At 45.4% G+C, this 13,817-nt stretch overlaps 2 protein-coding genes and 1 non-coding gene across 6 annotated transcripts in view; all 3 read left to right on the top strand.

Annotated features, from left to right (window-relative positions):
- Positions 1 to 2,366, top strand: part of MTMR4 (myotubularin related protein 4) — a 28,740-nt gene extending 26,374 nt beyond the window's left edge. For all 4 annotated transcript variants that reach the window (XM_049771308.1, XM_049771314.1, XM_049771300.1 and 1 more), the window contains one exon: positions 90 to 2,366. In XM_049771308.1, coding sequence (XP_049627265.1) covers positions 90 to 267 — 178 coding nt within the window. In that variant the 3' untranslated portion in view covers positions 268 to 2,366. The remainder of the gene's footprint in view (positions 1 to 89) is intronic.
- A 1,347-nt stretch (positions 2,367 to 3,713) lies between these two features.
- HSF5 (heat shock transcription factor 5) overlaps positions 3,714 to 13,817 on the top strand; it is a 52,576-nt gene continuing 42,472 nt past the window's right edge. Inside the window, 2 exon segments of the mRNA XM_049771688.1 lie at positions 3,714 to 4,226; positions 4,228 to 4,345. Of these exon segments, the coding sequence (XP_049627645.1) occupies positions 3,714 to 4,226; positions 4,228 to 4,345 (631 nt within the window).
- On the top strand, positions 5,643 to 5,749 carry LOC126026723 (U6 spliceosomal RNA). The gene has a single exon (XR_007501949.1). It is a non-coding gene; the product is annotated as a U6 spliceosomal RNA (small nuclear RNA).

Here is a 13,817-nt window from a genome sequence, read left to right on the forward strand (position 1 = left end):
AATACGATATTTATGGTGATAAAATTGTGGTTAAATTAATGCTCAACTCTTGAATTTATGATGAACTTCTGCCTCTTTATGTTTGGCAGAAATTGTGGGAATGTATTTTGTGCTGGCTGCTGCCACCTGAAGTTGCCCATTCCTGATCAACAACTCTATGACCCAGTTCTCGTCTGTAACTCCTGTTACGAACACATCCAAGTTTCTCGTGCCAGGGAACTCATGAGCCAGCATCTGAAGAAACCCATTGCTACAGCTTCCAGTTGAATGCTAGAGATGACCTGTCCAACTTTAGCAGGTTTGAAGGGAGAATCTGCTCCTGGTATAGTTTTAAAGGTTCCGTGGTGTGGCTCCTGAAATTGCAGAGCTCAGAGATACCTTCTTGAGAAATCCTCCTTGGTACCATGAGACTGGAGCAGTTCTAATTTGGCAGGTGGTCTCGATTAGTGAGACCCTCATCTTGCAGTAACCGGTCCTGATTCAGACCCAGAGTCTGGAAGCTTAATGTTGAGTTGGTGACTCCAGGTTCTTTGGGGGGATCAGTATCAGATGATGATTTCATAAATACTGCCTGGCGATACGTGCCCCAAACAGCAATAGAAAGGCATCTGTATAACCAAACTCCAAGTGGTAACCAGACCCATCTCTCCTCCATCTTGACAAAGCAGATTATAGTATATAAGATAGGATTCCTATCCTGTTTGAAATGAACTATTTCCCTGTACCTCTGTGCTCTGTGTCTGTGCATGAAGGCTCAGTCTTTAGAGGCACCCCCTCTAGTTGCATTAGTTCTGTCTTTCTGTGGAGTTTGGTTTAAAGACTGGTTCAGCAAGTAGAGGTTTGCTGGGTTTCTTTGTTGGTTTGTTTTTTCACTTGGCTTCTTGGCCAGCATCAGTGAATTTTTAGTTAAGGGGGAGAGTTCCAGGGCGTGAGACATTTTGGAGAGCAGATGGAAACTCTGCTCTGGGTCAGTCCTGGCAAACATCAGTTCTTCTGAACTGTGAAGGCTGCGGTCTCTGTTACTCAGTGGCAGCTCTTGAGGTATGCACTGTGAATGAGAAAGGAAAAGCAGAAGTTATTCTTGTGACATATTTGCTAATTGTGCCCCCTCCCCTACCCACGCCTGACTTTCCCTAGTTGTCCTGGTGCTAACACAGGAGCTATACACCTTGATCCTCTCCTGGCATGAAAATAAAACAATGTTTTGTTTGTTTGTTTTTATTGTTGTTCCATTGCCCACTTCCCTCGTGTTGTCTTTCCTTTGGCTGCTGCCTCCTCTGGGTCACACTGCTTCTTATCCTGAACACTTGACACCTTGAGGGTAGAATTTAGTGTTTGGTTTTTTTACCTCCTAGAATATACTGTTTGGTATGTGAGGGTTTCAGTACAAATGCTGCTGTCTATTTCTGTGCACTTAACAATGGAACCCAAACAGAAGAGAATAAAGCCTTGATACCAAAATTGGGAGACAAAATGTGTCCATTTGGACCAAATTTTTTTTTTTCCCAATCTTAATATGTACCAGTGGCACTTAACCAAAAGATACAGTGACATAGCCATGTACTCCGGTTGGGACAGATACAGTCTCCTTGACCTATAATGAAACCACTAGGATTTCCTTTATACATTTTCCTTCCTTTGTTGGTGTATAAAAGCTAAATTACATTTAGGCTTATCCTGTTTTAAAACAATGGTAGCTGTCTGTGTAACCGCTACTTTTATGTTGCTTCTTAGAAAAAAAAATTTTTTTCATTTGAAAACAATTAGGATCTGCATTTAGAACAAGAATTGTGATTTATTCTGGCCTTTTCTTCAGTCCTACGGGGAAGCATCTATGCTTTTATTACTTGCCATGGATGTAACCTAAAAAGTTTTGGCATATTTAGGTCAGTGTAGAAGAACTTTTTTGTTTAAATGGAGTTGAGTAATGGAAATTTTGTGTCTGGGAAATTCCTGAAATTCCTGAAAAAAAAATATTCTTTGTCTCTGATACATAAAATTCTTCTAAGCATCTTCTCAATCATTAAAATTGACTGCCAGTTGTGAGTGGCTTTTTAATTATCTTGACTTTCATTGCACTGCACTCTGCCTGTTTTCAGGGGGAGTAAGATTGGTAATATTTGAGGAGACTGTATCTGTCTACTTTGGCTGTTTTGAGAAACTATCCCATCAGTAAACATACTGCATGGCCTTGGAGAGACACTCTGGGCTCTTGGCTCAGATGTATTCATCAAATACTCCTTTCAGAGCTCTTGTGGGTGTACGTGACATGATGTGGCCAAAAATTCAAACTGTGCAGTTGCGTTGTGACAAACATGCAATGTGCTGTAAAATCTCAATACAATTTAAATAAAATCTCTATATTAGTGCTGCTTTGTTGGGTCTTTTTATTTATTTTGTAGAAATAACTCATATTTTCCTTTGAGTATGAGAAAGACTAAAATATCATACTCCCTCTGTCCCAGTATTTTGTTTAGCAAACCTCTCTTTCTATCCTATCTTTTTGGGTTTTTTTTTTGTTTCTTTCCAAACCTGGCAGTGCTCCTGGGATAATCCTGACTATACTCAAGGATTGCTCCTGGTGGTGCTGGGGGATCGTAGAAGATACTGAGAATCAAACTCGGGTAGGCCACTCTAGCTCCTGGTTTCTCTTTAAAGTATAAAATGTCACCCCTGGTTCATCAAGCACAAAAGATTGATTATACCTACATTCTTTTGATTTCCATCTCACAGGCACTTCTCTTTCTCATTCTGTCTTGAGGAAATTGGCCTGAACAAAAAACTTTTTGTTGTTGTTTTGTCTTGGCTATAACAGTTGGTCCTCGGGGGTTACTCCTGGCTCTGTACTCAGAACTCGCTCCCGGCAGGCTCTATATGGGATGCCGGAGATCGAATCCGGGTCAGCCATGTCCAAGGCAAATGCCCTACTCCCTGTGCTATCTCTCTGACCCATGTCCTGAACAAAATTATTGGCTTAAAGGAGCATATGACTTTTAATGGAAAAAATGTGTATTTTCTCAAGACCCAAGGCCACTCAGATGAGAGAATTAGGCTTTTGGTTTTATTTTTATGATTGTATAACTTTATTATTATTACTATTTGCCACAGCCGGCCGTGCTTAGGGCTTATTCCTGGCGCTGCACTCAGGGATCACTCCCTGCGGGGCTCAGGGGCCCATTAGCGGTGTTGGGGGAATGGAACCCTGGTTGGCAGCGTGCAAGACAAGCAAACCCCTTACTCTCTGTCCCATCGCTCTAACCCCAACTTTTTGTTCTTCGAGTGCAGCCTGGCGGACCCTCCAGCCCCTGCTGCCGCGTGGGTGGTTCTGAACCACATAAATCTGAGTGTTCCACGTTGGATCCCGGGGCTGGGACGTCTTCGGAGCCGGCCTTCAGGCCGCCGGGTGGCTGGCGGACGCCTTGGGAGGGGCAGGGCACTCCACTCTCGGGGCCACAGCCGTGCGGAGGGGGCCACTGCGGAGATCCTGGACGTCGGCTTCCCCGATCCTCGCGGAGGGCGAGTGGGCGGGCCGGCGAGTGCCCCGTGCCGGTCCGTCTGCCCGTCGCGCGGCGGGACGACATGAGGCCCGATTGGCCTGCGCAGGGCCGGGCGCTTCGGGGGCCCCCGCGTGCGCCAACGGTCCCCCGGAGACCGCGCTGGCGGGAGGGGGCAGAGTGCGGCGAGGCCCGGGGGAATCGAGAACGGCGTGGGCGATGGAAGAGGCGCTGCTCTCCACGCCCATCAACCCCAACAACTTCCCGGCCAAGCTGTGGCGGCTGGTCAACAGCCCCCGGTACCGCTCGATCCGCTGGGACGGCCGCGGCGAGGGGCTGCTCATCGACCAGCCGCTCTTCGAGGCCGAGCTGCTCAGCCCGCCCGTGGCCGGGGCGGCGGCCGGTGGCAGCGGCGGCAGCGGTGGCAGCGGCGGCGGCGTGGGGGGCTCGGGGGGCTCCGGGTCCGAGCCCGAGCTCTTCAAGACCACCAACTTCACCAGCTTCATCCGCCAGCTCAACCTCTACGGCTTCCGCAAGGTGGTCCTGGGCGGGCCGGGCGCGGCGGGGCCCGGGCCGGGGCCGGGGGGCGGCGGGCCGGCGGGCGACGGGCCGCTGCACCACTTCCACAGCCCGCACTTTCGCCGCGACCAGCCGCAGCTGCTGGTGCACCTCAAGCGGCTCACGAGCGCCAACAAGGCCAAGCTGGCGGCCGGCCTGGAGGTGCCCTGCCGCCCCCCCCAACCGCTTCCAGCGGCTGCTCATAACGTCGGCCTCCGCCTCCAGCTCCCCGCTGCAGCACCCCGAGCCGCCCCCGCCGCCGCCTTCTGCGGGGCCCCGGCCGGAGTCGCACGGTGAGTCGGTCCCCGGCTGGACGTGTGCGTGCAACGTGTGTGTGTGTGTGTATCTCCGTGTGTGCATATGTGTGTCTGTGTGTGTGTGAGCGCGCGCATGGGGTCGCACCTGTCCCTGGCCTCCAGGGCCATCGGGCGGCAACCGCCACATCCACGCCAAGGTCACGGTCACGCACCCCTCCTCATTGAGATTTCCAAAATGCAACCCCTAAGAGGTTCAGTCTCCCCTGTTTTTTTCTCCCCCCTTCTCCCCCAGGCCCAAGACTCCACTTTCTATTCTTCCCGAACCCCTCTTGCATTCCATTGGCACCCCTTCCGATCTCTACGGGCGTTTACCCGGCCGATCCTTCTTCTCTTCTCCGTTCTCTCCACTGTTCTCGTGGGCCACCGCGGACACTCTAGGTCTGGAACGGCCTTCTTTGCACCCGTAGGAAGCGGAACAGTTACGGATGCAGAATGAGATGAAGAAGGTTAAGATGGGGAGGAACAAAGCTGAGAAGACAGGAGCTGGAGAAATAGCGCAATGGGTAAAGCGCTTGTCTCGCATGCAGCTCACCCGGTATCCCATGTGGTCCCGCGAGCACTGCCAGGAATGATTCCTGAGTAACCCCTGAGCACTGCTGGGTATGGGCCAAAAAAAGGGAAACCTAGAACATTTATACCCAACAAGGGAGGCTCAATAAGGTACCAAGAAGAATCATGTTACTACCCACCTGTTGGCACTTCTATGAAATCTCAGAAGGATTCTGACAGTACTATTTTAGTTTCTAAGTAATATATAGAATAACACACATGTTTGTATATGTTAGGAGCAAAAAAATGCAATTTACCATTTACAAGATGTTCTTGGGGTCGGAGATACAGTACAGTAGGAAGGGTACTTGCCTTGCAAACGGCTGACCCAACTGCCATCCCTAGCACGTAATATGGTCCCACAAATCCTCTAGGAGTGATTCCTTAGTGCAGAATCGGGAGTTAGCCCTCAACATCACCAGGTATGGCCCTAAAACAAAACAAAACAAAACTCCACAACTCTCTCAAAGAGATACATGGAGTGACTTTGCCAAACATTTCTTTTTTTTTTTTTTTTGGTTTTTGGGCCACACCTGGCTGTGCTCAGGGGTTACTCCTGGCTGTCTGCTCAGAAATAGCTCCTGGCAGGCACGGGGGACCATATGGGACACCGGGATTCGAACCAACCACCTTTGGTACTGGATCGGCTGCTTGCAAGGCAAATGCCGCTGTGCTATCTCTCCAGGCCCAAATATTTCATTATTAATTAAAAGTTGATGCTTTAGTGCTCGCTTCGGCAGCACATACACTAAAATTGAAACCATACAGAGAAGATTAGCATGGCCCCTGTGCAGGGATGACACGCAAATTCGTGAAGTGTTGCATATTAAAAAAAAAAAGTTGATGCTTTAGGGGCTGGAGCGGTGGCATGAGAGGTAAGGCGTCTGTCTGCCTTGTAAGCGCTAGCCCAGGACGGACCTCGGTTCAATCTCCCAGTGTCCCATATGGTCCCCAAGCCACGGGTGATTTCTGAGTGCATAGCCAGGAGTAACCCCTGAGGGTCAAACGGGTGTGCCCCCCCCAAAAAAGTTGATGCTTTAAAAAAAAAGTCAATGCTTAAGGCATTGTGATTATACAAACGTTAGGCTGAAATGGTTTTCTTAAGAGTTATGAAGTTGTCGTTTAGAAGAATTTTAGAAGACTTATGACTTTTGAATTTAGCACTATTGACCACAATTGTTTTATTATTGAAAGCAAGTTTGTGGAGCGGAGAGATAGCATGGAGGTAGGATATTTGCCTTGCATGCGGAAAGATGATGGCTCTTTTTTTTTGATTTTTGGGCCACACCCATTTGACGCTCAGGGGTTACTCCTGGCTATACGCTCAGAAATTGCCCCTGGCTTGGGGGGGACCATATGGGACGCCGGGGGATCGAACCGCTGTCCGTCCTATGGTAGTGCTTGCAAGCAGACACCTTACCTCTAGCGCCACATTCCTGGCCCCAGGACGATGGGTTCTAATCCCGGCATCCCATATGGTCCCCGAGCCTGCAGGAGCGATTTCTGAAACATAGAGTGAGGAGTAACCCCTGAGCACTGCTGGGAGTGACCCAAAAAACCAAAAAAGAAAAAACAAGGCAAGGTTTGTGTATATAATTGTATTATATATCTGTATATATAATATATTATTATAATATATATATATATCTATATATATACATATATTTTGTATTTTTACAAAAAAATTTTTTTTTGTTTTTTCGGGCCACACCCATTTGATGCTCAGAGGTTACTCCCTGCCTAAGCGCCTCAGAATTGCCCCTTGCTTGGGGGGGACCATATGGGACACCGGGGGATCAAACTGCGGTCCTTCCTTGGCTAGCACTTGCAAGACAGGCACCTTACCTCTAGTGCCACCTCGCCTGCCCCACAAAAAAAAATGTTAAACTATCATAGAAAATTCTTTTTTTTTTTTTTTTTTTTGGTTTTTGGGTCACACCCGACAGTTTTCAGGGATTACTCCTGGCTCTATGCTCAGAAATCGCCCCTGGCAGGCACGGGGGACCATATGGGATGCCAGGATTTGAAGCACTGTTCTGCATGCAAGGCAAATGCCTTATCTCCATGCTATCTCTCTGGCCCCAGAAAGTTTTTTTTATGAACTGGATTTTGCACTTTCACCTCTTCCAAGAAGGTGAGAATGTCAGTATTCCCCTTCTCTGAAGAGTCCAGAATTGCAAGACAGTAATAGCATATAATAATGAGAATTTATTCTTTATAGGGTTAAAAGTTTATTCTTTATAGGGTTAAAATTCTTTATAGGGTTAGTAGTACAGCAGGTCCAGGGCACTTGCCTTGTGCCCTTGCAAGGAATGATCCTTCAATACACAGCCACAAATAAGGTTTGAGCACTGCAGGGCATGGCCCAAACAAAAACAGATAAAACTATTTAAGAAAAATTATTTATTCAATTAGGAGACTACCACAAAGATTTCTAGCATATTTGTTTCTTTTCTTGATTTCTGGCATATTAACATGGGTCTGACATGAAAATGTCTGGATTATTTTACAGTTGTGGGATACTTTTGTTTTGTTTGGGGCCACACCTAGTGATGCTTAGGGGTTACTCCAAGCTCAGCTCAAATCACTCCAGACAGTCACAGGGCTAGGAGTAACCCAAGTGCTGCTGAGCGTGGCCCCAAAACAAAACAAAATAAAACAAAAAGCAACAACACTGAAAGAACCCCTCAAAAGTAACACTGTAATCCATTTATTGTGGACCCACAGTTATGAAACTGCACTTTGTCCCTTTGGAATTTAGAAGATAAGGAATTAGTGTCCTGTGGAGTTTAGAAGATAGAGTCAGGTTAGAGTTCTAGTAGGAACAAGTTGGGAAAATAGTGGCACAGGAATGTTCTAAAGGAATTCTAAATGAGTGATGCCAAGCTGCTGCAGGTGATGGCACTGATTTCAGCAGGGAATTGGCGCTCCACATCCTGGCCATTGATTTGGGAGAAGACGGAATGGCAACAAAGCTTTGGCATAACCTTTGGCAGCCTTGCTGACCTGTTATTATCGAGTTGTGTATCTGATAGGCAATGGAGAAAAGACTGGAAAATGGATTTTAGGGAGAGATAGAAAAGCATTTCCTATAATGATACTACATACATAAAAACCATCTCTTGGGAGATGCCGAGGGAGGGAAAAAACAAAAAAACAAAACAAAAAAACCCCATCTCTTGTTCATATATTTTTCTTTTCTGATTTTCTTATTTTCCCTAACTTATTTCAAAATCATTTGGATTCTAAGAAGAGAAAATGGAAGAAATAAAGAACTCTTTCTCTTATTCTTTTATTTGTTTTGGGGCCACACCCAGCAGTGCTCAGGGGTTACTCCTGGTTCTGTACACAGAAATCGCCTGTGGCAGGCTGGGGGACCATATGGGATGCCAGGAATCAAACCAGGTCCCTCCTGGGTCAGCCACATGCAAGGCAAATGCCCTACCACTGTGCTATCTCTCTGACCCCCAAATTAATTCTTTTTTTTTTTTTTTTGGTTTTTGGGCCACACCCGTTTGACACTCAGGGGATACTCCTGGCTAAGCACTCAGAAATTGCCCCTGGCTTGGGGGAACCATATGGGACGCCGGGGGATCGAACCGCGGTCCGTTCCTTGGCTAGCGCTTACAAGGCAGACACCTTATCTCTAGCGCCACCTTCCCGGCCCCAATTCTTTTTTTTTTAAGTATAAACAAATATTAGTTCACAGATTCCTAGATTATTGCAGTTTAAAAAATATTTTATTGAGGAGCCAGAGTACACTGGGTAGGGCATTTTGCCTTGCACACAGCTGACCTGAATTTGATCCCTGGCATCCAATATGGTCCCCTGAGCCTTTCATGAGTGACTTCTGAATGTAGAGCCAGTAATAACCCCTGAGTGCTAGTAGGTATGGCTCAATATATATTGATTGTGAGGGTAAAGAAAAAGGAAATATGTGTTCAAGAGAGAACACAGGCCTCTCCAGACTGCAAACACAAAGATACATAGCGTACAAGCATAAAGATACGTAGAGACAAATAAGAAAAATATGTTTAAGGGAGAGCGTAAGCTTGAATTTCTTGCATTTCTTGCCTGCACCCTATCCCCACCATTCTACCTATGTTTAGTGGATAGGGCAGGCATGTGTGTGTTGTCTATAAAATAAGGCTCGTTTACTAGGAAACTGATACTTGCATTGTTAAAACATAATTCTAATTTCAAGAATACTGGCCTAATTTTTTGGCCACACCCATTGACACTCGGGTTTCTCCTGGCTATGTGCTAAATAATCTCTCCTGGTTTGGGGGACATATGGGACGCCATAAATTGAACCCTGGTCTGTCCAGGATCAGCTGCGTGCAAGGCAAATGCCCTACTACTGTGCTATTGCTTCGGCTCCTGACCTAGTTTCTTTTTTTAATTTTGTCTTTGTGCCAAATCCCAGTAGTGTTCAGATCTAACTTCTGGCTCTGCACTCAGGGATCACTCCTGATAGTCTCTGGGGGGGACCATCTGTGATGCTGGGGATCAAACCCAGGACTGCCTTGTGCAAGAACTGCTGTACTTCTGCCCTTCCTATTTGGCTTTTAATACCATATATATTCTTGACTCTCTTAGTTTTTTCCCATCTAATTTTTCTTTTTCTTGAATATTAACTTGACCACATGCTTGTCTGCACCTCTATTTCTTAGCTTCCATTTTGTTGTCTGTGTTCTGCTTTGGGTTATGGTTTGAATACATCTCTTTTCCAGGTTTTATTTTAGGACCTAGTTCTCTTATCCATGGAGGTGGCAAACCTGTTTGCCTTGCAATGTTGTTCTTGATAAGAGATGTGAAGATTACAGGTTTCCCCCTTTTTTTTTGTTCTTTTTTTGTTCTTTTTTTTTTTTGTTCTTTTGTTTTTAGTGGCAAATTGCTTTATGTTTGTAAAAACTTTCTTTTTTTTTTTTTTTTTTTTTTTGGTTTTTGGGCCACACCCAGTATTGCTCAGGGGTTACTCCTGGCTGTCTGCTCAGAAATAGCTCCTGGCAGGCACGGGGGATCGGCTGCTTGCAAGGCAACACCGCTGTACTATCTCTCCGGGCTGTAAAAACTTTCTAAACTAACAAGTCTGTGAGTAATCTTACCTTTGCCTAGGGATATTGAACTTTCAAGTGGCAAATTGTGGAACAAGTTCTTCTCTGGGAATTGAGTAACTTAAATTCACCAATGTAGATGAAATAGAATCTTTAGGTTTAGAAATTCATCCATGCTTACATTTCCAGAATTGTGAGTTTGAAATGTCACCAGGTACATCTTAAAGATGCTCTGAATACATATAAGTGATGTTTTATAAAGTTGGTCATAATATGGAGAAGATAGTAAAGTGGGAAAGGTGTTTGCCTTGCATATGCCTGACCAGGAGTGATCTCTGAGCTCAGAGCTAGGTCCTGAGCATAATTCATTGTGGCCCAAAAACAAACAAGCAAAAATATTGAGCCAAATAAGAAATTGAGTCAAACAGAAGAATAAAAAAAAAAACTAAACATTTTTTATTTTTAAGTTAATTTCCAGGGACCGGAGAGATAGCATGGGTAGGGCATTTGCCTTGCATGCAGAGGACAGTGGTTTAAATCCGGGCATCCCATATGGTCCCCCGAGCCTGCCAGGAGCGATTTCTGAGCATAGAGCCAGGAGTAACCCCTGAGCACTGCCGGGTGTGATCTAGCCACCCCCCCAAAAAAAAGTTTAATTTTCATTATTAATAAAAGCACTTGGGAAAAAATGTTCCTGGGCTAGAGAAATAGCTCAATGGGTTGGCTTACATTTCTTGCTGCAAGTCTGGATTCTATCCTTTGCACCAAGTGAAACCAAAATATTGCATGGAGAAATCCCAGCTTGGGTTGTTGGGGATAGCTCCTGAGTACCTGAGGGTGTGGTAAAGAAAAAGAAAGCCGGGCCTGGAGAGACAGCACAGCGGTGTTTGCCTTGCAAGCAGCCGATCTAGAACCAAAGGGGATTGGTTCGAATCCCGGTGTCCCATATGGTCCCCCGTGCCTGCCAGGAGCTATTTCTGAGCAGACAGCCAGGAGTAACCCCTGAGCATCTCCGGGTGTGGCCCAAAAACCAAAAAAAAAAAAAAAAAAAAAAAGATAAAGAAAGCCCTGGGGCCGGAGAGATAGCATAGAGGTAAAGAGTTTGCCTTGCATGCAGAAAGATGGTGGCATCCCATATGGTCCCCCGAGCCTGCCAGAGATGATTTCTGAACGTAGAGCCAGGAGTAACCCCTGAGCGCTGCCGGGTGTGACCCAAAAACCTTATAAATTTAAAAAAAGAAAAGAAAAGAGAAAGAAAGCCCTCCAAATCCTAACATTTTTCATATATTAGCATCAGGGAGAACAATTAATTCTTTGTCCAATACTCAGAGATTATCATGATACAAAGTAGAAATTTGTATTTTTATTTATTTTGGAATTATTCCCTCACTAGGGCTGTACCTGGCAGTGTTAAGGTTCCATGCGGGTGGTACCAGGTCATACTTCAGACTTCCATATTCCAGGCATGTGCTCAAGACCTTTTGAGCTACCTCTCTAGCCCCAGAGTTTGTATTTTTATTTAGATTTAAACCAGAATTGAGAAAAATAATTATTTAATAACTGATCAGTTAAATCTGAAAATTTAGTAATAGTTTATTTAACCCTAAAGAAGCTACCATGCACTCTAGCAATAATCATTTTTTTGTTTTTGAATCATACCCTGCAGCGCTCAGCGGTTACTTCTGGCTCTACGCTCAGAAATTGCTCCTGGCAGACTTGGGGGACCATATGGGATGCCGGGATTCGAACCAACGTCCTTCTGCATGCAAGGCAAACGCTCTACCTCCATGCTATCTCACAGGCTCACCAGCCTGCCTTCTTTTTTTTTTTTTTTTAATTTTTATTTTGATCATAGTGGTTTACATAGTGTTGACAATAATATTTTAGGTACATATTTACATAAAATCAGGGGGGATTCCCATCACCAAATTGTCCTCCCTACACCTCCGTTTCTGTCCTACCTCCCATTTCCTCTTCCCTCACCCCAGGTCGGCTAGAATATGTGGTCCCCTCTGTATCTAACCCACAACTTAGTAGTCTTGCACCTGTTTGGTCTTGATGCCTCCCTTAGTTCCCCCTCTAACTGGAGGCAGGACTAGCTAGTTCAAGTTGCGTGGTTTTGTTTGAAAAAGAGAAAAGTAATAAACTGGGGTAAGGGTCTAATACCCCGAAACTGGGCGGAATCCTTTTAGAGGCTCTTATCATCGATTTGAGAGATGGAGAAAAAGAAGGTGAAACACTCCACCAGTACCAAAAGAAGTGTCAAATATCCAGTGAGGCTCGAGCTATATCGATAAGCACCACAAAAAAAAAACAGGCAAACAAACAAACAAAAAAAAAGCAAAACAAACAAAAAAAAACAAACAAAAACAAACAAACGAAAAAAAACACGCCATGGTCTTGAAATGAGAAACATGGCATAGCACATAACGAAAGAAAAGAAAGGCAGAGAAAATATAAGTATGATTGGGGACAATTTCAATACTCACTCCCAAACAGAGAAATCGCCCAAAATAGATAGGTGAATAAAAATAATAATAACAATAATAAATGGAGGTAAAAAATATATAGATAATAACCAAGGTTTTGTGCTTTTTTTTTTTTTTTGTTTTTTGGGCCACACCCTGTGACGCTCAGGGGTTACTCCTGGCTATGCGCTCAGAAGTCGCTCCTGGCTTGGGGGACCATATGGGACGCCGGGGGATCGAACCGCGGTCCGTCTCCTAGGCTAGCGCAGGTAAGGCAGGCACCTTACCTCCAGCGCCACCGCCCGGCCCCGGTTTTGTGCTTTTTGTATTTTTATTTTTTCCCTCCTGCCCTGGCACAGTAAATATTGGGGTCATTCGAAAAGGAATTCACTTGGCCTAAGAGATATGGGGTTTCTCCGTCCTTGAAGCATACTGTCATGGGATCAACACTAGACTTTGCTCAGGAACCTTTACTCTCCCGGTGGTGTTTTTTTTTTTTTTTTTTTTTTTTTTGTGGAAGTGTGGAAGACTTCTGTTCTGTGTTTAGAGGTCTCAGTATCTGCACAGATCCTGAGGTGGGACTTATGATGAAGTCAGTCTTTGTGGTTCTAGAGGTTCTGTTACCTCCGTGTTTTAATCCATCTTCTGTGGTTGGTGATCTTGGTCTTTGCACTGATCCTGGGGTGGCACCTAGGATAGCGTCTTTCTTTGTGCTTCCAAAAGCCCCGTTCCGTTACAATTTTCTCTGCCGGACCTTTGGGACTGGGGCCAGCCTGCCTTCTTAATAGACATATTTTAAGTTTGGTTGTTGTAGTTTGGATCTCAAGCTTTCATATATTTTTTTCTTTCTTTTTTATTTGGGTGATGGGGTGTGGGGACATCTGGCAGTACTCACGACTTACTTCTGCCTCTGTACTTGGGAATCTCTTCTTTTTTTTTGTTTTATGCTTTGGGCCACACAGGTGGCTCTGTGCTTAGAAATTACTCCTGGCTGGCTCAGGGGACCATTTGGGATGATGCGAATCGAATGCTGGTCTGTCTCATATCAGCCACATGCAAAGCCCCTCAGAAATTACTTTTTTTTGTTGTTGTTGTTCTTTGGGTCACACCCGGCAGTGCTCCTGGCTCTATGCTCAGAAATCACCCCTGGCAGGCACAGGGGACCATATGGGATGCCGGGATTTGAACCACCGTCCTTCTGCATGAAAGGCAAACACCTTACCTCCATGCTATTTCTCTGGCCCCAGGAATCACTTTTGATGAGTTTAGAAGACTATAAGTGGTGCTGACTCCTCTTGCTTTCAGTTTTTTTTTTTTTCCCCCCACACCTGGTAGTGCTCAGAGGTTACTCCTGGCTCTGAACTCAGGAATTAC

The sequence above is a fragment of the Suncus etruscus genome, chromosome 1 (genome assembly GCF_024139225.1).
Source record: "Suncus etruscus isolate mSunEtr1 chromosome 1, mSunEtr1.pri.cur, whole genome shotgun sequence".
Lineage (NCBI taxonomy): Eukaryota > Metazoa > Chordata > Mammalia > Eulipotyphla > Soricidae > Suncus > Suncus etruscus.